Source organism: Sinocyclocheilus grahami, unplaced genomic scaffold, assembly GCF_001515645.1.
Source record: "Sinocyclocheilus grahami isolate Dianchi unplaced genomic scaffold, SAMN03320097.WGS_v1.1 scaffold112.1, whole genome shotgun sequence".
In the NCBI taxonomy this organism is placed as follows: Eukaryota; Metazoa; Chordata; class Actinopteri; order Cypriniformes; family Cyprinidae; genus Sinocyclocheilus; species Sinocyclocheilus grahami.
The window spans coordinates 378384-401879 of record NW_015505291.1 but is presented as its reverse complement, the minus strand read 5'-3'; the positions used below and the strand labels follow the sequence as shown (position 1 = coordinate 401879).

The following is a 23496-nucleotide window of genomic DNA, read 5'->3' as shown; positions in this document are numbered from 1 at the left end:
GGATCTTACAAATTTGATTAAAAATATGATGTAATGTCACAAACGTATGGTGTAAACGGAGCTTCAAATTCACTAAATGTATGGAAATTAAAGAAAGATCCACAAATAAATGATGTTTAAGAAGAAATTAAAAACTCACAAAAGAATAAAATTTCAATTGTGAACTCTATGCAATGGAAAAAAATGAATAGTAAAGCAAAGCCAACTTAACTGGAGTACAATTTGCAATAATGACTGGCTGACTGTATTGGATGGCTACTTAAATCAATAAAAGGACATGAAATATTGATGCAAGTTAAAATGACTTATAAATGAAAATAGAGTGTGTATCCATTATTATATAAAAATATTTAAAGGGGTCATATGATGCGATTTAAATTTTTCCTTTCTCTTTGGAGTGTTACAAGCTCTTGGTGCATAAAGAAGATCTGTAAAGTTGCAAAGACTAAAGTCTCAAATCCAAAGAGATATTCTTTATAAAAATTAAGAGTCAGCCACACCTACCTAAAACAGCTCGTTCAAACAGTCCCCCACATATCTACCTCACTATGTGGGAAGATTTGCATAACGCCGCCCAAATGTTCACGCAAAGAAAGAAGGCGTAACTTTTATTCTCGCTGTAGTATTGTTGCCGCTCCAGCCATGTCCTGAAGACGCAGTGTGTTTCGTTGTGAAAGCGAAACTACTTTGTTTGGTCTTCCAAAAGAGGACGATATCAGCTTCGTCATGCCTAGAGCTGATCCGTGCTGGTCGCTGAGGAAATACATCAACTTAGTGCTGTGGATCGCTGGCACATTTTATGGAGGACTGTTTACTGATCCTGGGAGAGTAACGTTAGACTAAAATGCCGGCAGTTCTGACGTTTTCTTTTATCATTTGCCACTGATGATTCAAACGCGAGTTTTGAACAGTGTAGAGTAGCACTTGTTGTTTGTCATTTCTCTGATCACAAATGCAGACAGGGTTTTATGTTTACGCGGCGCGATGCAATGCAACATAACGCGTAAAAAGACAGTATAAGTCATTATAATCCGTAATTATGTCCCCACTGGATGCAACAAATGCCTAGTTTATAACGGGTTTTAATGTTTTGGTCTCGTCGCTCCGGCCGGGACACGGCGTCAACAGTATGTGAGGGGCGTAACATTTCCGTCTCACTCTTGAGGCATTCGGCCAATCACAACGCACTCGATAGCTGGCCAATCACAGGACACCTCGCTTTTTCAGACCGATGAGCTTTGTAAAAATCGACACGTTTCAAAAAGGCGAGGCATAGAGGAGAAACAATAATGTACAGTATGTGGAAAATAATGTGTATTTTTTACTTTAAACCGCATAAACGCATTTCATTACACCAAATAATGTTCTTTTTAGCAGCATCATATGACCCCTTTAACAGAATGCTGTGATTGACCAATTAAAATGAAATATCTTCAAATTGTTATGAAGTAATTAACTCCAAATTTAGCTGGTACAGATTTCTACAGTGCACAAAAAACAACAACACGTGGACATTTATGTTTAATAAATGTAAACATTCCAAACTGAAACCATTTGACATTTAGAAGAAACACATTCAAGCAAATGTACAGAAATAAACAGATGACAGTGAACCAGATAAATAGATTAATCTAATCAAAAATGTATCCAAGCTTCTCAAATGCTTCATTACAAGCGGACAATGATATAAATACTCCACTGTGCATTATAAAGCTGTTAGATGACAGAGAGAGAACGAAACAGCCTGACAGTGAATCGCCATACAAGGATCGGAAACAGGCTCAGGTTGATCTGAGTCATACCACACACACACACACACACACTCTTTCTCACAGTAGTGCACAAAGGCAAGTCTTCAAGACGTGTCTGTCAATAAATAAGACTATTCACAAAATTAAAGTCTCATAAAACAGGGGCTAACGCCTCCTCTACGCAAACAAAAATATATAACATTGGTTTTTCGGAGCTAATTTATAAACTGCTCCAACACTCAAAACTATACAACATCAACATGCACAATAAGGCACTGTCTTTCAGCTGACAAGAACAATCAGGGGAAAAAAATAAAAAAAAAAACTTCAATGTCTTTAATTTCTACATCACATGACAGGCAGCGCTCAGATCCTGTCGAGCGTTATGGTGAGCAGAAGACACCGTTGACGTACATTATGATTAAAGAGTGAAATTCCTTCAGCATGGAAACCTGAGAACATACACAGATGATGCTGCTCTGAAATGTGAGTCATATTAGAATAACTAGTGAAAATGACGATGCATTTCAGAGTAAATACCTACGGGAGGTATCAGGTGTGTATGAGTACTATGGCTCGATGTCATCGTCTTCCTCCTGGGGCGTGGCTTCTCTGCGTGGGAGGGGCATTGCATCAGTTCCCAGAAGCCCCCTACGCAGGACGTATGGACAAGCTGGCCCGCTGGGAATGTCAGCAAATCCTTCAGGAGATATAAAAGACCATTCAAGGAATAGTTCTCGCATAAAAGAAAATTAGCAAAAAATTAACTCGCCCTCAGGCCATCCAAGATGCAGTTTGTTTCTTCATCTAAACAGATTTGGAGAAATTTAACATTACATCACTTGATCAGCAATGGCTCATCTGCAGTGAATGGGTGCCGTCTGAATAAGAGTCCAAACAGCTGATAAAAACAATCACAATAATCCACATGAAGTAAAAAGCTGCGTTTATAAGAAATAAATCCAACATTAATGCATATTTAACTTCAAACTGGTGTTTCCAGCTAAATTTAATGCAAAATTTCTCCAAACCTATTCCAATAATGAAACAAACTCATCTTGGATGGCCTGAAGGGGAATAAATATTTAGCAAGTTTTTATTTTGAGGAAGGTATGGTTTTTAATATAGTATCTAACCTTTCATGACAACCTCTGGCAGGCCATACGGTTCATATACGGTCTCGTCGTAAGCGACAGACATGCGGCTGCGGTTTTGCCGGATGCGTTCAGCGAGGTGAGCTGGGTCATTCATGGGGAACGTGCTGAATAAGAGCAGTTGCTTTGTAACAGACTGTGGGGTCGGAGCGAGGGGCGGCGAGTCTGCAGGCGCTTTATGGCCTTTATCTTTCACCATCTCCAGCTGTTCTCCATCTGCTTGGGTGCAGGCGTGGACGGGTGGCTGTTTGTCCCCCAAAATCAGATCTTGGCTCTCCTCTGTCTGAGTGGATACACTCTTCACCTCTGTTCTGACCTTGCTGACCTCTACCATTTTACACGGAGCGGATTCATTCTTTATTGGTTTTTCCGCATGTTTGTTCTGTTTATCTGTTGTTTCTCCATGACAATGTCCGTGTTTATTCAAATCAACAGTTTCCATATTTTCAATCTCATTATGCCCAGGGCATAACACACCAGAATTCTGGGAGTCTGCAGTTCCATAGGACTCTGTGATTGGATTTGAGTTGATTACCTCGGGCTGATATTTGGTTGAGATGGAAACACTGATTAAGGCATCTTCCTGGCTGTTCGTACTAGCACCTGCTGCTTTGGTCTGATCCTCGGGAGATACTGAGGCAACTGTCTGAGAATCTGAATTACTGTAATCTGTTGGTTTGGTCTGTGGAGGTGACGGCTTGTCTTTAGTGTTACTACTCATTATATCTGAGACACAGACAGGAGGACTTTTGTTGTTAAAAGAGCTGCTTTCATATTTGTGTTGAGTATGTTCTTTGGTCATTACATTCACATTTCCAGTCATAAGATCCTGAAAACAATTAAATGAATAGGTCTGTGATCATTTGAATGGCATTTTATTGAAGACAAAAAGAAAGGTCTGTTATTTACCAAATGTAAAATGCTTATGACTATATTAGGGTTGCACAAAGTTGGGGGGGGGTTATACTAATATCTCATTATGCCCAGGGCATAACACACCAGAATTCTGGGAGTCTGCAGTTCCATATGACTCTGTGATTGGATTTGAGTTGATTACCTCGGGCTGATATTTGGTTGAGATGGAAACACTGATTAAGGCATCTTCCTGGCTGTTCGTACTAGCACCTGCTGCTTTGGTCTGATCCTCGGGAGATACTGAGGCAACTGTCTGAGAATCTGAATTACTGTAATCTGTTGGTTTGGTCTGTGGAGGTGACGGCTTGTCTTTAGTGTTACTACTCATTATATCTGAGACACAGACAGGAGGACTTTTGTTGTTAACAGAGCTGCTTTCATATTTGTGTTGAGTATGTTCTTTGGTCATTACATTCACATTTCCAGTCATAAGATCCTGAAAACAATTAAATGAATGGGTCTGTGATCATTTGAATGGCATTTTATTGAAGACAAAAAGAAAGGTCTGTTATTTACCAAATGTAAAATGCTTATGACTATATTAGGGTTGCACAAAGTTGGGGGGGGGTTATACTAATATTTATGGCTTAATTTCTTATTTTGCAAATGTTAAACCATCAATCATATATATTTTTTGTCTGAAAACCCAGAGAGCTCTTATGGTTTTAGTTTGATTAATCATACAGCCCTAGACTATATCTTTATTCAGTCTATATTCACAAAAGATCAGCAGAACGTTCATGCAGTCATTTTCTATACAATAACAAAAGTGCATTAACTCCACATTCATTTTTGTCACTTTCCCCAATCACACTCATTGTATAAAAAAGGCAATCCATAATAAAAATAAAAATATACAGGTTTGTAGTGACATGATGGAAAGTGAACTATCGCAATTTTCATTCATGGAAAAATATCCTTTAAAAGTACAGTTCCACACTTTCAACAGTTCAATTTCTTTCCATTTGCAAATAATGACATGCATTATTAAATGTTATTTACCTTGTCAGGTCCTTGAGATTCTCTCACATTGTGTGCCATTTGAGTTTCAGGTGACACATGCTCCCCCAAGTTGGTTTGGTCATTTGTGTTGGCTAATCCGGATCGATTGGTCACATCTTTGACAGTGCACTGGTGCATCTTGATTCTACAGCAGACAGAGCACAGACTGAAGGGTATTGCATTAAGGGTCCTACATAAACATCGCTCATTCAATGAACCTGTGTTTACCTTCCTCATCTCAGGACCAACATACCCATAATTCACGTTAAGTACCTCACACACTGCCTTTAAAATTATTATGAACAAACGCTGCTTATCGCATATTTATCTTCAACAAATGCCAGTCAAAGGATGTTACCTTGGCATTTGGGACTGTGTGTGCAGCTTTCTGGGACTGCAGGGGAGGTACAGCTCGAACTCTTTTAGCACAACGGAGGGTGAGTTGTTGCCCACGCTTTCTTCTGAGAGCTTCCAGAGTTCTAATTCTACAGCTTGTGTCCTGTTCTGCTCAGAGAGGTGCTGGATTTGCTCTTGTAATGCCTGGATCTGGAGGACACAGAGAATATGAATAACAAAATGAACATGACAGTGTACTGTACATGCGCATGCAAATAAAGGAGTTTTCCCAATTAGATAATCTTGGGATTAACACTAAGGGTTAAGTGTTTGTTTAAATGTGCAATAACAGTAGTGGAGCATTACTGGACTATGACATGCTGTGATATGATAATAGTACTCCATCTGCTATTCAAGTCATATTTCTGCGCTCACTGAAGTATCAAAATCACAACCAATCAGAACATACTTTTAGTTTAATATACAGTCATGCGATTTTAGAATAATGAGATTTCACTGTGAGAGGAGATACCCAGCACTAGAGGTCTACACGGAGGACCCGAGACCCGAGGACCCGGGACCCGATCCGGGATCCGTACTGTTTCAGGGCTATATTTTAAATGGTCAGCCGGAGCCGGGTCCGGGTCGGGTCCCAATACATTACTTCGGGTCCCGGGTCTGTTTAATATTGTGTGTAATGCCCGAGTCAGTCAGTGCTGTGCGTGTGTTGTTTTGTAACTTTCAACTTGTAAAATTAGGATGAGAAATGTATGAGTCTGTAATTTGAAATAAGGTGGGAAAAAATAAAAAATAAATAAAAACCCACGAGCGACGTCATCAGAAGCAGGGTGGGCAGAGTTAATGCACACTCACGGTGATAATAGATACCTTTATGAGTGATGCGAGTTATTATTGATTATTTTTAAAATAATATTATGAATTAACAGTCTTGTTGTTATATCTAAAATTTTTGCTCAGACTCGGCTCAGAGAGCACAGAGATGATAGCAAATAAGTAAAGCTAACGTCACCAGCCATGGCACTGGACGAGCAATCGTTATTATAATCCAAACGGGCAAACACGGTCCGCGTCGGTTCCCGGGTAGTACATGTTTGACATTTCTCGGTTCTGCACGGGCCCGGGTCCAACTTTCAAAACAATAGACGGGTCCGGGTCGGTTCAGTGTAGCACATTTACGGGTCTCTTCGGGTTCAAATTTTTGGACCCGTGTAGACCTCTACCCAGCACAACACACAAAAAAAACAAGAAATGTCTTCTTGTTTTCGTAGCCGATTAGGACAAGATCACAGATTAACATGGAAGGGATTGATCACTTTCACATTGCACCCTGGTTAGGAACTTTTCTACCATATTGTTTTGTACATCCGAGTGAAACGGATTATTGAAAAATAAAACTTCTATCCATTGGTTGTTGACTGGATGAAAGTATATCTGAATGTGAACTTGCAATCAATATTAAAAAAAGGTATGGGTTTAAACAAAATAACTGGAGATGTTTTGGCATATAAGAGAGAATCCTGTCATTTCAAGATTGAGGTCAAAAATGTAAAAAAATGAAACATGCATGTTTACAATAACATCATTAAGATACATTTAGAAAACTGATAGGGTAGATTTCCAATTCATGCCAACAAAACATTTCCATTTTAATAAAACTTACCTGCTCCTGAAGAGACTGAACCTCTGCTTTGGAGTTAGCATGAAGAACAATCAACTCCTCCTGTCCTAATGGAGAGCCACTTTCTAACCCTTCCTTTGTGCTTGACAATTCTTCATTTTCAGTGCTCGCTAAAAGTAAGGCACCATCTTTTTTAGCACAAGTGTCTTCACCCAAGTGTTTCAGTTTCAATTTCAACTCTTCGTTCTCTTGTTTAACAGTCAGAAGCTCTTCCTTTATCACATCTTCCTGTAGAGCAAGCTCTGAATTCTGAGCCTTCGACACATTCAGCTCAAGCTGAGCATCCTGTAATTCCTTTGTTACTCGTTCTAGCTCTTTGACAGCACCTGTGGAAGGTTCTGGAACTTGATTATGGAAGTTAAGTACATCCAACTGTTCATTTTGCAATAGAGAACTTGTGTTCTCATCAGTTACCTCAGAAAGTCTGGGTGCTTCTGAATCAGCACTAGAATTTGGAGCATTTCCACAATGTACATCTGAAGTGAGACATAACTCATGTGGCTTGGAAGCTTCAGTCGCTTGTAGCTTATCAGATATCTTACTAGTGTTGGTTTGGTCAATGTTTTGACTAACAGGAAGCTGTACAGTAGGCCGTGAGACATTTTCCTTCAGAACCGGTTGTGTATCATCACTAAACATTTCATGGTCACTTATGCTTGTATTGCTGAAGACCGAATCACAGCTTAGTTCTCTTGAGATCTCTGAAGACAGTTCAGGAGGCATAGAGACCTCATTGGGGGCAATGGTCACCCTAGTGTGTTTTTCTTCTTCAAGAAGACAGATTTTCTCTTGACATTTTTGCAATTCTTTGCTCTGCTTCTCGAGGGCGCAGTCTTTATCGTGCAACTCTTTCAGCAGGTTCTCAATGTGCTTGCTCTGGCTTTCAAAAGCTTGGGTAAGGTTCTTGGTATGAGTGGTCACTTGCTTCTGTAGGTCCTCCAGCTTTCCTTGAGCTAATTTCGCCTTATCTGACTCTCGGTCTCGCGCTGCCCTCAGGCGCTCCAGCTCTAAAACTAAAACGGTAGTGCTGTCCAAATCTGAGGCATCTTTGCTCAATGCTTGAGTCCTGCCTATCTCTGCAGCAGAGGCCTTGTCCTCTGTTGGTTTAGTTTGTGCTCCAAGATCCATAATCAGCTCCATTGTTCTGGTTTCTTTGCAGACCATTGTGTTCTGAAGGTTCACAGAATCACAGATGGACTCTTGATTGTCTGGAGAATAAATCAAGTCTTTGTTTTCTATAACAGCAGGATTCTTATTGGTGTTTGGATGGTGTTCTAGTTGTAAATATGTGAGGGGAAGATTGTCTTTTGATATCTTCTCTTCCAAACTCCTAGATTTTCGAAGACTGTCCAGCTCTTCTTGAAGCTGTGAAATCTTTAGTCCTTCCGATTCCTCTTTTCTGATCCGTTTCCTTTCCTCTTCTCTCTCTCTCTCTCTTTCCTCCCGTTCCTGTGCAAGCTTGAGCTGAAGGTCTTGCAAGTCCTTTTTCATTCTTGTCATTTCGTCCTCCATGCTAGTCTCCTTTTGCTCCATTTCAGCCAAGACGTTCTTCAGCTGGGTACCTTCTTCCTGGTCTCTCTCTATCTCTTCTAGCTTCTTCTCAGCTTCTCTTTCAAGCGCATCGAGAGTTTCTCTCAGTTTTGTGCTCTCTTTCTTCTCTTGCTCCAGCTGGGCTTCCAGTTTTGTCACGCTGTCTTTGAGTTCAAGAGCTTTGGCATGTTGCTGCTCTGTCTGTGTCGAGTGTTTCCGGCTCAACTGTTTCAGTTTGGTCCTAGCCTCGGTTTCAGCTCTTCTCTGGGTTTCGAGGTCTTCAAGTCGCTTCTGAAGCTCATATTTCACATCTCTAAGTTCATCATGAAGTTCTGCGTTCTCCTTCTTCAGATCTTTTAGAGGTGCAGAGTCACGTTTTTCTGTTTTGCCTGATGAGTCATCTATCTGTAGGCTGCAAGAGATGGCCGATTCACTTTTAGGCATTGTGCCGCTGGCTGACTCAGACATGAACGAGTCGGTGTCCACATCTTCAATACCCGTGTCTTGTTCCGTCACTGAGGTCTCTACATCAGTCTCACTCAGTCTCAGAGAGTCACTTGGATGTGTTCGGATTCCTCTTCCTTTAAATTCCTGTGATTCCTCAGACTCAAATTTTCCAATGTGCTCCGAGTCGATGCCCTCTCCTGGCTCTCTGCCGGAGGGGTACTTCATTCTCTCCTCTTCTCTTGTTCGACCTGTTTTAGGGGCTTTCTTTCTCTGAGAGGAGTTGCTGTATGGAGGAGAGCTGTCATGATGAAGGGAAACAGAGGGAGAGAAGCAGTCTCCTGCAGAGCTGAAGTGAGGAGCGCCCACAGCTGGAGGAGGAGGAGCAGCCAGTTGAGCTACAGGGAAAAAGAAGAATCAAGACTACTAAAAAATGAGCAAATAATATGGTAAATATTGGCAATTATTTGGCAAAAAAAGCAAAGTTTTATATACATTATATGTCATTTAAATGATCATTTAGTATTAATATTATTAAAAGCTCTGGCATTTGTTTCTTCAAGTCAGAGTAATAGTTCAATATTATGACACTGGTCTTATAAACCATAAATAATGTAAATAATAAAGTTTGGGGGTCCATTGCTTTGATTGGCTTGTCTAACCCATCAGACTTTTAGTAATGTACAGTGATTTTTGAAGGTGTACTGTCAAGGTTTGGTCAGAAGAGGGAGGCAAACACAAGGGATGTGTGTAACAGGGCGGGGCCAAAACACACAAACAGTTCTCTGTGTGGACCAGATTCCTTCCTGACTCACCCTGAAGTTCTTTAATGAGCTTGAGGGCCTCAGCAAGCTCTTCAGTCAAACGCTTTACTTCTTCTTTTAGAGCCTTCTCCTGTTTCTTCATCTGCCCCAGAGACACAGTGAGACTCTCACAATCCCTCAGCGCCTCCTACAGGAGAAGATGAGAAGTGCACATATAGAACAAAGAACAACAGGCTTGTCAAATGAGATTAATGATTAAAGACACCATCACATTTGAACAGCCATAAAACTACATTATACAACTGTGTTGTTACAGCGAACAGAATTTTAATAGTGAAAAGTAAAGCAACCATAATTCTCAAAGTGTTTAGGGTGAGGCATGCTGGAAAAAGACACACACCTAAATACACAAAATGAAAGCATTCAAGCGGACAAAGAGGTTATCCAACTGCAATCCTGCTCTTCATAAAATATTACACTGCTTTTAAACATCATAAAAGCTTTTGGTGATTATAATACATGACTCTCATTGGGCACACGGTCTAAAAATAAAGCGCTTAAACCCAAGCCCCAGCGTGAAACAGAAGCCATAAGGAGATAATGGTGCTATATCTGAGACTGCATTCAGCTGAGTCAGTAACGGCACTGTTGCACTGGGAGATTCATCTGTGTGTGTGTGTCTCTCTTTGACTGGGTCTCTCTGATCAGTATGTGCTTGTTTTTCTGATCTAGCTATGCACTACTGTTCAAACGCCTGGGGCCAGTAAGATTTCTTTTAAGAAATTAGTACTTTTATTCAGCAAGGACACATTAATCAAAAGCAACAGTAAAAATGTGTACATTATTATAAAGATTTGTGTGTCACATAAATGCTGTTCTTTTGAACGTACATCAAGTAATACTGAAAAAAATCATCATGTTTCCACAAAAATATTAATCAGTAAAACAATGTTCAATTTTGTAATTTACTTTTGGGGACACTCCCAAAGAGGAAATAAAGAAGCTATTTAAGTATTGTAATAATACCAAAACCTGTATATTACTATTAATTTAGTAGTCAAAATGACTAAACATCTATGTGAATGCTGTGTCTAGTCTTAGTTTTTGTCTCTTTTTTTGACAGGATCTCTCTCTGATCAATTTGTTTTATGACAGGGTGAGGAATTAGGAAAAAATAAATAAAAAAATCCCACCCTGTCATAACTGAAGACAGCCCTGCCTTATCTACCAGACATTGTGACGGGTGACTTGTTATTGAACAGCATTTCTTGTCACTCGTTGAGGTAACCTAACACACTTAAGATTATATTTTGATGAATGTGAAAGAAAAAATGGCGAGGTACAGATTGATTAAGTAGCGTGTCAGATTGGTGTCAAGTCAGTGCATCTCTCATCATTCTTAATAAATTAATCTATTTACTTGACCTTAAAAATGAGCACACAAACACACAATTTCTAAGATCTAACTTACAAACAATATCACAATTTCTAAGCACACAAAATTGCTGAAAAATAGCCAAAGTTAACCAAATCCAAATATCTCCTTTGACCGTCTCAGAAAGAGAAATGGTTCATAAAGAAATTTAATATTTTTATATTTTACAGTAAAAAGTAAGATTTAATTAAATATTTTATGTACCCCAGGGCTGCATTTACATGATTAAAAACATGTGTATTAAAAAGTAATAGTGAAATATTATTACATACAATGTGATTTTCTGGATTTTTTTTTCTCATTTTGTCTCTCATAGTTGAGGTATACCTATGATGAAAATTACAGGCCTCTCTCATCTTTTTAAGTGGGAGAACTTGCACAATTGGTGGCTGACTAAATACTTTTTTGCCCCACTGTGTATATAAATATATTTATTTATTTTTATGTAATTTATTCCTGTGATGCAAAGCTGAATTTTCTGCATCATTACTCCAATCTTCAGTGTCACATGATCCTTCAGAAATCATTCTAATATTTTTAATATTAATATTTTTCTGGAAACAGTGATAGGTTTTTCAGGATTTACTGAACAGGTTCAAAAGAACTGCATCTGTTTAAAAACAGAAACCTTTTGTAACATTACAAATGTCTTTCCTGTGACGAGGAATCAAATTAATGCATCCTTGCTCAAAAGTACTACTTTCTTAAAATCTCAGACTTCAAATTTCTGATTAGTAGTACAACTAAACTTGTGTTGACTGACTCTGTCAGATCAGTGTGATATGTATGTTGTTGTACCGTGAGTTTGGCCTCAGTCTGTGTCTCTCTCTTCTGACTCTCTTTCAGATCAGACTCAGTGTTCTTCAATTTTCCTCTCACATCCTCTAGATCGGTCTCCAAACTCTGCTTCTGCAAACACACCTGAGAGAAAGACAAACAGTCAGCAGAAGGATTAGAGTGTGTGCCAAGAGAAAGAGCACAGATCTTCACCATACCGTGTTTGTGGCAGACTAGGTACGCGTCACTCATTTTCATGCAGGATGCCACATAAACCAATGTTATGGAAACCATTTCAAACAAATGATGAGATTTATGGAATGTAAAATGCAAAAATGTCCCTTTCACGTGTCTTGCAGTTTAACCAGATGATGTACAAACCATGCAACATTTACAGAACTGAATCCAAAGGCCTATTCATGTAAATTAGACATTCATGCAAAGCACACATTTGAATTGTTTATGCTCATTTTGTTTTTATTTCTCTATACAAATAGAGAGAATGTGTAATTATGTAAAACATCCAAGTATGGCCATAAGTAGTGTAACACAATCTGTAACTATCAGAATTTCAAAACAGCACATCCCATGACCTCAATTCAGGTCATGGTATCAGTTTTTGTGTCCCGTCAGCATAGAAACACAATTACTGATCTCTGTATTTACAGACATGCTTGCATCACTTGTGTCTCTTATTTTAACACACAGTATCTTATCAGCAAAACAAGGCTCAAAAAAGACTTTTGTCTTAGTGAAATATGAGGGAACCGTATGGGTTGAGAGTGATATTTTGATACAAACATACATACACACACACACACACACCAAACTCCTGGGTCATATCCATATCTTCTTCCTGTACTCAAATCTCTGGAGAATATAAACATTTGTGAAAAAAACATGCTATGAGTTTCAAACGTACATCATACTGAGATTACAACACTGACCTTCGCTCTAGTGTCCTCTGAGGAGGAAAAACAGAAAGAGAAAAAATAAGGAATAGAACTGTGTGAGAAAACATGAGCAGTGGGAGAATGACAGAAAGAGAGAGAGAGGGGTGACATTAGTGCATCGACCAGAGGACACCCATACTGGAGCTCCCATGAGACAAAGAACCAGAGAGAATAAAGAGACAGAGGAAAAGGACAGAAGCTACAGTTTAATATAGAGTAGAGGTTAGAATTCTGGAAACATCTAGTTTCTGCAAATTACAAACAAAAATTAGCCGACTGAACCAAAGCTATTTAAGGAAATAGGAGAAGCGAGTAGAGAAAAGTGGTGCTCGTCTAAACACTCATCATTACATTGCTCTATGTGTTCTAACTGGTTACCAGAGCAGTGCTATGTCGTTTCTAGAGCCCAAAGTATACTGCGTACACTAGGGTATACATACATGGCATGGGACGTTAATTTCATAAACAGCATTATGTTCTGTACACGCAAAATCTGATTTTTCTAATCTAGAAAATTATTTCACAGTCTAAAAAAAATGGAAGAGATGTAACAACAATACTGAAAACAATAATATTGGTGCTTGGTTGAGGGGGGTTAAAAGATATACGCACTAGTTTTTACTAACATTTTTATTAAACTAGTACAACATTTTTATTGATCTTATGGAGAGAAACACTCATATTTTTCTTTACTACTGACTACAGCATGAAATAAATATGAACATCAGAAGATTTCTTGAAAGATCAGTGTTTGAACCTGTGGAAAGATGTCAATAAAACAGATGCTTTTCAATTTATCCATTGAAACGCCACTCTCTAGTGAACGTGAAAACGACACTTAGCAGAAGCTTGAGATTACGGTTTATAAAGTTTTAAACGTGGATATTTTTCTTACACAAGCGCATTGCTTTGCTTCAGAAGGTTATCCCCCCGGAGCTGTGTGGAATACTTTTTATGATGGATGGATGCACTTTTTTGGACTTCAAAATCTTGACCCCCATTCACTGCCATTATAAAGCTGAAAGAAGAAAGTCATATACACCTAGGATGGCTTGAGGGCGAGTAAATCATGAGGTCATTTTCATTTTCAGATGAACTATCCCTTTAAATGGTTGTTAGTGTGTTGCTAAGCAGTTACAAGGGTATTCACGGAGTGATTGCTAAAGCACTACTAAGTTGTTAAAAAGTGGATCTGAATTGTTGTTAGGACTTTGCTCTGGTTTTGTAAGGGTTTCCTACTAGATCAAGGCTCGTCTAGATATGTGTGGGACCCCCTTTTTAAAGTGGGATTGTTTTGGCTGTATTTTTTATTACCAGGACAAACACAAAGCAATAGCAATAGCATAACTTCTAAATAACTATTTATATAAAGGCTGAGCAACGCCTACACTATTCTAGTCAATTCAGCAAGGTCGCTATATCTAGTTACTCTTCAGCACTGGTACCTTGTCGTGCTGAGCCTGCAGCGTGTTGTGAAGTGTTCTGGCCTGCTGGATCTCCTGGTTGAGTCTGTTGCTCTCCTGCTGATTTTGTCTCTCCAGAGCCTGTCTCTCTCTCTGCAGCTCCAACAGCTCCTACACAACACAAATCATAACCATCTCCAGTCACTGTGGGACTTTAAAGGGGTCATATGATGCGATTTAAATTTTTCCTTTACAAAAATTACAAGCGTTACAAGCTCTTGGTGCATAAAGAAGATCTGTAAAGTTGCAAAGACTAAAGTCTCAAATATTCTTTTTAAAAGTTAAGAGTCAACCACGCCTACCTAAAACGGCTCGTTCTAACACGCTCCCACATGTCTACGTCACTGTGTGGGAAGATTTGCATAACGCCACCCAAATGTTCACACAAAGAAAGAAGGCGTAACTTTTATTCTCGCTGTTGCCGCCATGCTGTGGAGACGCTCTGTGACATTGTGAAAGCAAAACTACTTTGTTTGGTCTTCCAAAAGAGGACGATATCCGCTTCGTCATGCCTAGAGCTGATCCGTGCTGGTCGCTGAGGAAATACATCAACTTCGCCCTGTGGATCGCCGGACCGGCTTTCACAGTGGACGAAGCGGAGTCCAGCCCGGGGTCATGACATGTGGTTGCCGCAAGCCCGCCGGCCACGCCATTCTCAAGCCCACCGGCCTCCGCTCACTCAAGCCCATCGTGTGTGACGCTTGTGAAAGTGAAACTACTTTGTTTGGCCGTCCAAAAGAGGACACGACTAGATATCAGTGGTTAAGTTGTATTTACAACTGTTCCAGAACAGTTCAACCCAAATATTCAGATGTGTGCAGCGCATTTTATGAAGGACTGTTTCCTGATCCTGGGACAGTAGACTACAATGCCGGCTGTTCTGACTCACAGAGTGCAAGTAAATTTTCATATGTAAAGGATTTGCCACTGATGATTCAATCGCAAGTTTTAAGCGGTGTAGAGTAGTGCTTGTTTGTCATTTCTCCGATCACAAATGCAGACATGGGTTTTATGTTTACGCGGCGCGATGCAACGCAACGCGTAAAAAGACAGTACAAGTCATTATAATCCGTAATTATGTCCCCACTGGATGCAACAAATGCCTCGTTTGTAATGGGTTTTAATGTTTTGGTCTCGTCGCTCCGGCCAGGGACACGGCATCAACATTATGTGAGGGGCGTAACATTTCCGTCACATGCTTGAGGTATTCGGCCAATCACAACGCACTAGATAGCTGGCCAATCACAGCACACCTCGCTTTTCAGACCCATGAGCTTTGTAAAAATCGACGCATTTTAGAAAGGCGGGGCATAGAGGAGAAACAATAATGTACAGTATGTGGAAAATAATGTGGGTTTTTTTACCTTAAAACGCATAAACATTTCATTACACCAAATACACAAAATAATGTTCTTTCAACATCATTTGACTTAACAACATCATATGACCCCTTTAAGGCACAATTTTCTGTACATCTGCACTGAAATAACATGCATTGTGAAAAGAGCTATTACTAAGGAAACAAAATCAATTCCAAGACAGGAAACTTACAACTCGAAACTAAAAATAAAAGAGCTATGAGGCTGTGTATTTAGCAGCAGGGCAGTGCAGGAAACAATGAATCACAAGCGTGTCCATGTTCTCCGTCTCACCCTCTGATGTTCTCTTTCCATGTCTTTCCTGCGCTGCTCTGCGTTGCAGCGGCTAGTTTCAGCATTCTGCCTTTGACACTTCAGTTCCTCCTGAAGGTGCTTCACTTTCTGCTCAGAAGCTTGGGCCTACAGACACACAGCGACATTTTATAAACATTTAATACACAGTACAGACAGTGATTTTTAACTAAAATAAATGATTAATAAATGACCAGGTCAGTCTCTTGTGTGATGCGGGTCTGTGCACGGGTCAGCTGGTCTTGCGTGCGTGTCAGACTCTGTTCTTTGGTGCTGATCTCTCTGTTAGCCAGAGCCAGGCGAGACTCCATGTCCCTCAAGCGCTCAGACTCCAGCTGTGCCTCACGCTGTAGATCTGATACACGCACACGCAGCTCTGAAAGCGACAGACGGTCACTAAATTATTTATGTTATCATTCTGACTGATATTTTTGGCTCTTCTGAAATAAGTGTTTGATGTATTTTGAATTAAAACAGTAATATATAAAATAAATACAATTAATTAAAATATAATCATTATTTTATTTTTCAATTATAAGGACAATTCAGTATTTATTTTCCCTCAAATTCTCATTCCTTACAATGACAAAAAATTCATTTGAAATATTAAAAAAAGTTTTTTTTTTGTTAAAATATTCCTTAAAAATTGTTTCGCTTAATTGTCTTCATTTGAAATATAATTTAGCATACTTTCTTTTGGTCATTTTGCTACCATTGTAGCAAAAACAGCCTGTGTAAATCTTAGGGTCACCGAGATGCATGAAATAGTCAGGTAAACCATTTTCAGTGAAAACCTTCTTAGAATATTTAAGAAATGAAATGTTTCAAGTGTTGAATACAACCCCTTTAAAACCCTTCTGAACCATCTGCCACAGAGACAGTTTATTACAGCCTCTCTTGAGGAATTTACATTCCAAAAAAGTTTACAATCCGGATCCAGAGGCCATTGGAAGGGAAGTGTAGAGAGCCGTCTGTGGAGATGACCAACCCTGATGACCTCACTGATGACTCACCAACACAAAGAGACAAAACAATGGAGAACATTCATACCACACACACACACACACACACACACAAAACACACACACACAGAGTGTAATACTGGTCTCTCTTGCTCAACATAGACACACCCACTCTCTCACTAAACCACCTCAAAAATGTGTCCTATTCTGGCAACAGATAAGACCAGCATGTGTCAGTGTGTACAATTCCCTCCTCTCATTTTATTCATTTTACACTGCAACAAAGCTCAATAACACAAATCAGACAATATTAGCATTTACGCTAAGTTATGCCATTTATCAGTCCATCTACATAAATATTGGAAGATAAGAACAACAACGCTGAATGTTGACTTAACTTTTCGATTAAATTGAATTTGCAAAAGTACTAAAGAAATATCTATCTTATTCACTGTATGTAATGATGTTTTGATGCTTGATAACACAGATTTAGAGTGAAAAAGGTAGAAATATATATTATATACTACGATTTAAAAGTTTGGCTCTGGCATTTTTTTTTATAAAGAAAGGATTTTTTTAAGCAAAGATGCATTTCATTCAAAAGTAACAGTAAACAGTAATAAATGCTGTTCTTTTTACATTTCTAATCATCAAAGAAAAAAATCAAAATGTTAAGCAGCACAACCTTTTTCTACATTGAATAGATTTCATAAAATTATGCATTTTATTGCGTTTTGGTCAAATAACGCATCCTTGGTAAACATAAGAGATCTCTTTCAAATAAATCTTACTGTCCCCGGCACAAACATTTGAACAGTAGTTTATGTGCTTTTATTAATTATTAGCAATATTATATTATAGATCCCTGCTTTTAAATGTCACAGAAAACATACAAATCTATTTGGATTAGATTCTGTAGATGGGTTACTTTTGCGCCTCCTGTACTAGGAGGATATTATTGGAAACCTGACTACTTCACTCACTAATAATCAGGATGCTTATGTAAATCCACCTGACATTCAATGAATAAACATGATACTCTCCCTTGGTTAATGGGCAAACAGAGCTGCACAAAATAAATAAAACTACACTTTATTTCCTTAAACTACCTTAACCTTAAACAGACACATTCGTATGGCACACGTAGGTATGCAACCAATTTATTTCCAACACAGTCTGAAGCTACGACTGCTGTAAAAATCTCCTACTTCCTTAAATATGCAAATACTACACAAATCTTCTCATGCCACTGACCAGGTTGATCTCATTGGCAGCCATGCCAACACATTGTAAATAGTGACTTTGGACTGCTGTCATTTATGATTATTACAGAGCAGAAAAGCAAATGTCCTGGACTCAAACAACCCAGGAAGAGCATTGTCAGGCTGGTTGCAAAAAGATTCCTTGTTTTGTTTTACGCAGCGATGCCTGAAAAACTGATTTTTAATTCAGCTTTTCAGTGCGAAACTTCTAAAAGCCCAATAGTGTGTGGAGAAGCTCACCATCTATCTCATTCCTCAAGGCTTCCTCCATCCCTGAGTCACTGTTCTTGATTATGACATCACTGGATGAAACCGAGGAAGCTGGTCGTCCTTTGGGAGTGGACCACAAATCCTCACGTTCCCATGGAAACACAGAGGAGGGGTTGGATGGTTCTGATTGGCGGATGTTGCGCCGAAGGGGTGGGGATTTATGAGGTTGCTGTGGAAACGGGGAGGAAGCCCCACCCACTGAGGGCTTGGGGACGTCTCCAAACTGCAGCTGCTGCTACAACAGACAGAACACAGCGAAATGAGTCAGGAAGTATATTCATAAACAACATTTCTTATTAAGAGGTTGCTCTTAAATGTATACGTGACTTACTCTGGCATGCTGTGTTTTGCTTTCACTCTCTGCTCTGAAACCACCTGCAGTTAGATAAAAAACAAAGCCAAATAGATCTTTCTAGATGCATCCCACATGCACAAAAGCAAAGTTAAAATCAGAGAGAAACAATGCCATCACACATTGTGTACCACGCAATCAGTCCTTAGGGACCTTCAGAAAAATAAAACGCTCCTTCCACTACTTAAAGGGGTCCTATTATGCTCTTTTACAAAGTCTTGATTTTGTTTTGGGGGTGTACTAGAACAGGCTCTCATACAAGGTTGTTCGAAAAACACATTATTTTTCACATATTTTACATTATTACAACACCTCTCTCCCCAGTCTAGCATGAACGGCTCGAATAGTTCCTGTATCAAATGAAGGCCCGCCTTCTGAAATACGAAATGTGCTGTGATTGGTTAGCTGGGCCAGTGTGTGTTGTGATTGGTTAGCTGGGCCAGTGTGTGTTGTGATTGGTTAGCTGGGCCAGTGTGTGTTGTGATTGGTTAGCTGGGCCAGTGTGTGTTGTGATTGGTTAGCTGGGCCAGTGTGTGTTGTGATTGGTTAGCTGGGCCAGTGTGTGTTGTGATTGGCAGCACTCGGCGCCTGGTCAGGAAATGTCAAGCCCCTTACTATAGCCGCCTGCGAGCTTCAGTGTAAATATTGCGTCAGAATCAAATCAATTTGAGCGTGATTTAAACCCGGATGATTGTAACTACCCTAAGTTCATCTGTCTTAGGAAAGCTAGCATGTCTCAGACACAGTGATAACACTCGTTGCCTTCTCTAGTGCAGCTCAAACAGGTCTCGTTTCATTCGTTGGTATTTGTGACAGCACAACTCCCGGAAAATATGCGTTGTAGTCCAAACGAGTCGCTCGTTGTAGTTTTTGAAAAGTGATTTTTGTTAAACAAAATATCTCCTTTTGAATTGGACTTTGAGCTTTGTAACTTGCAGATCTTTTTTATGCTCAAACAGCAACATTACAGACTAACTAAAGTTGAAAAAGTGAAAAAGCATAATAGCACCCCTTTAAAGCAGTACTATGTAACTTTTGGCACTCTAGCGGTTAATAAACAGAACTGCACACATCCCGCGGAAGAATATTCCAACTGGAGCTACTTCTCTAAGTTTAGGTCTATGGCGATTCACCCAGGTATGTGTTACTCCGCAGCGGTGACGACCCGACCAGGCTACAATAGTCCAAATATAAGTACTTATTATAGTGTACCGTAGTGATTCGGAATAAGACAAAAACGCGGTTTGGAAGATGAATTCATTATGTACTCGCTCATTATATACATTTTGCAAATTTTGAACACAGAAAAAGTTACATAGTGCTGCTTTAATCAGGGGATACATTTTGCAGAAAAGTGAAAAACAAATGCACTGAGCGTGAGGGGTGTAGTGTTCATTTTGTCAGCTATTTTAATTTTAGTCTTAGTCCTGTGCTAAAATGTCCATGTTAGTTTTTATCATATTTAGTCAACCTTATCCTATTTAGTTTTAGTCAAGTTTTAGTCAACTAAAAGTCTCAACATTTTAGTCTCGTTTTAGTCAATGAAAACTTGACATTTTAGCAATAAGGTTATTATTAATGGACTGTACAGTATTAATTTTGGCAGCCATTTTTAATTTAGTTTTACTCAAATGTACATTTTAGTTATCATATTTAGACAACCTTGTCCTGTTTTTGTTTAGTCAAGTTTAAGTCAATGAAATGTATGAGCATTTTAGTCAGGTTTTAGTCAATGAAAGCACATTTTCATCATTCTGTATAATGGTTAAACTGATAAAAAATATTTTTGCTCAAAATTATAATCGTAATGATTGTTGTCATTTGAGAAATTTACTTTTGCATTTCAAGTATTGCACTTTCACCAGTAAGCACAAATCAATAGAATGTGGACTCATACATGGTGTATTTTACATCGTGTACTAATTTATTATAGGCTTTTTATTATATAAATTAATACCAAAGACTTATGCAATCTATTAATGGACTGTACAGTATTAATTTTGGCAGCCATTTTTAATTTAGTTTTACTCAAATGTACATTTTAGTTATCATATTTAGACAACCTTGTCCTGTTTTTGTTTAGTCAAGTTTAAGTCAATGAAATGTATGAGCATTTTAGTCAGGTTTTAGTCAATGAAATCACATTTTCATCATTCTGTATAATGGTTAAACTGATAAAAAATATTTTTGCTCAAAATTATAATCGTAATGATTGTTGTCATTTGAGAAATTTACTTTTGCATTTCAAGTATTGCACTTTCACCAGTAAGCACAAATCAATAGAATGTGGACTCATACATGGTGTATTTTACATTGTGTACTAATTTATTATAGGCTTTTTCTTATATAAATTAATACCAAAGACTTATGCAATCTCTGTCTACATTATGAAAACTAAAACAAACAAAAAATATTATAAAAGTTAAATTCCTAGTAATTCCAAATCGCAATAGACTATTTCTCTATTAAAACAACAGCGGTTGAGTAAGTGAATTTATTCAGCGATCACAATCGCAAACAATAGAGTCGAGATCTCATGACAGAACACAGACCGGCTGAATGATGCTTTAATTTAGATTGCTAAACTCCAGCTTGTTTGTTTTTCAGATTATCGTCAGCGGCGCTTCTGCAATGAGGAGCGAGCGCGTGCGCATGGTTGCCAGATTGCTTAAAATAAGTAAAACACCGGGCAGAAAATGTATCAATGTAACAGCGAAGCTCTGATTCGGGGAAAAAGAGGTTTTTGGTAATACATTTTAGTCTCGTCTTATTTCGTTAACGAAACTGCATGTGGATATAGTCTTCGTTATCGTTTAGTGACCTTATTATCGTCTAGTCTTCGTCATGGGAAAAAAGTTTTTTACGAACATTTTTTATCATAGTCTTCGTTAACGAAATTAACACTAGAGGGGTGCTACCGTTGTTGTCCCAGGGAGCGCTCATGTTCCAACAAGGTGTGGAAAACAACATGGATTCCCCAGAGCCATTTCCCTTCTGCAGCTTTTCCAGCTCCGCCTCAAGCCTACATGCAGAGAAAGAAAAAGAGATGGTGTTTGTTATAGGACAATATAGACAACAGAGTAATGGGGCAAAAAGGTTTCTCAAAAACAAATTTAAATTCAGTTTGGTGCTAACTAGTAGTACAGAAATCACTACAGCACCTTAGGCCTGACCCATCACGAGTGCCACACCAGGGTATAGCATTATCGTATTTATTAATATTTTAAATTAGCTTTTATTTTTAGCTCCCATTTTAACAAATTTTAGGTTAAGCAACTTTGTGATGTGCTTTTGCCATCTTTATTAGATTTTCTGTTTTTTCCCCCCATTTTTTCATTTCACTATTAGTACTTCAAATTAAACATTTTATTTCATTTAGTTTAGACAACATTTCAAATTTTTTATTATTTCTAATATTTCTTTTTTTTTTTTAAGTTTGTAATGTTTTATGTTTTCATCAAATTTTTTAATTTCAGCTTCATTGCAATTAAAGAAATAACTTTTTGTTTTAGTTAAGGTTTTAAAGGAATAGTTCACCCAAAAATGAAAATTCTCTCATCATTTACTCACCCTCATGTCATTCTAAACCTATAAGCTTCTTTCTTAAGTTGAACACAAAAGAAGATATTTTGAAGAATTTTGATTAACCAAACAGTTGCTGGTCCCCATTGTCTTCTATAATAGGGGGGGGGGGGAAATACTATGGAAGTCAATGGGGACCATCAACTGTTTGATTACCAGCATTCTTCAAAATATTTTTTGTGTTCAACACAGGAAACTCATACAGGTTAGGAAGGACATAAGGGTGAGTAAATGACCATTTTTTTTTATCTCTTTAACTGCTAAAAAATTCTTTCATTTTTGAATACAGACAAATATATACAGTAGTGATGCAAGGTAAGAATAAAATGACATTTCAACTGCTAATCATTGTCATATTATTTGGTTCAGTTTGGTATGTAAACAGACAGGATGATTTGTGTGCGCGTCTCACCGTTTGATCTCCTGTGTGAGGTTTTGTGTCAGCTTTCTGGCAGATTCGAGTTGTCCTTCCAGCGAGTGCACCTGACCGGTTTTGACCTGCAGGTCGTGAGACAGACGCTCTCTGGCCCGCACCTCCACCTGCACTGCTTCACGCACTCCTCCAAGCTCCCTCTGAACCATGGCCAGCTCCACACGCACCTCCTCATACTGACAGAGAGGAAGACGCTACGTAACACATCCCGCACTGTTTGTGCGACAGCTGTGCTGGAACTCTTAGCCAACTTTCCATTTGGTGTCCTTGCAGGCAGCTTTTCTGCATTGCTAGAGTGCCTCTGTTAACCCTATAAAAATCCTTCTGTATCATATTTGATACATGAATTGCTAAAGCCTCTAAATGATCAATATCATAAAAACTCTGCTCAGAAATCTGTTGCACACAATCTACTACATGCCTTCTGTTGTTTGATCGATAGTTCATATGTTTTTAGCAAGCAAAAGGCATTTTAGTATAATTGTAAAAACATGCACCTTCAGGTCGTGGTTCATGTTCATTTTTATAAAGTAAACAAGAACACATTTTATATTTTCAGTAATATTTCTTAATGTTTCAGTAATATATATGTTTAAATGTGAGTATCAAATATGATTCATTAGGCTTTTGAGGAAAGTTTATTTGTTCTATTTGCGAGTTTTTTTGTTGTATAGTGTATTGCACAACTAGACAGTGTATTGGACATGTTGTCTAAAAGCAACCCTGGTTTTGATCAATCTTG

At 38.6% G+C, this 23496-nt stretch overlaps 1 protein-coding gene across 1 annotated transcript; it reads right to left on the bottom strand.

Annotated features, from left to right (window-relative positions):
• Positions 1 to 1522: 1522 nt before the first annotated feature.
• Positions 1523 to 23275, bottom strand: LOC107589130 (centromere protein F). Its single transcript, XM_016277483.1, has 17 exons — positions 23252 to 23275; positions 22734 to 22948; positions 21658 to 21761; positions 18719 to 18762; positions 18358 to 18622; positions 16088 to 16269; positions 15876 to 16001; positions 14206 to 14334; positions 11829 to 11951; positions 9647 to 9782; positions 6840 to 9229; positions 5181 to 5368; positions 4823 to 4967; positions 3893 to 4256; positions 2888 to 3370; positions 2296 to 2451; positions 1523 to 2203 (listed from the first exon to the last, which is right to left on the bottom strand). The coding sequence occupies exons 1-16, from the start codon at positions 23273 to 23275 to the stop codon at positions 2321 to 2323; spliced, it is 5049 nt and encodes a 1682-aa protein (XP_016132969.1). The 3' UTR covers positions 1523 to 2203; positions 2296 to 2320.
• Positions 23276 to 23496: the final 221 nt, after the last annotated feature.

Coding starts and splice junctions, on each gene's coding strand:
- LOC107589130 (XM_016277483.1), bottom strand. CDS start 23,275: ATGAACATGAACCACGACCTGAAG. Junction 21,762..22,733: donor CTCACACAGGAGATCAAACG/GTGAGACGCGCA, acceptor CTCTGCATGTAG/GCTTGAGGCGGAGCTGGAAA. Junction 9,230..9,646: donor GCTCATTAAAGAACTTCAGG/GTGAGTCAGGAA, acceptor TTTTCCCTGTAG/CTCAACTGGCTGCTCCTCCT.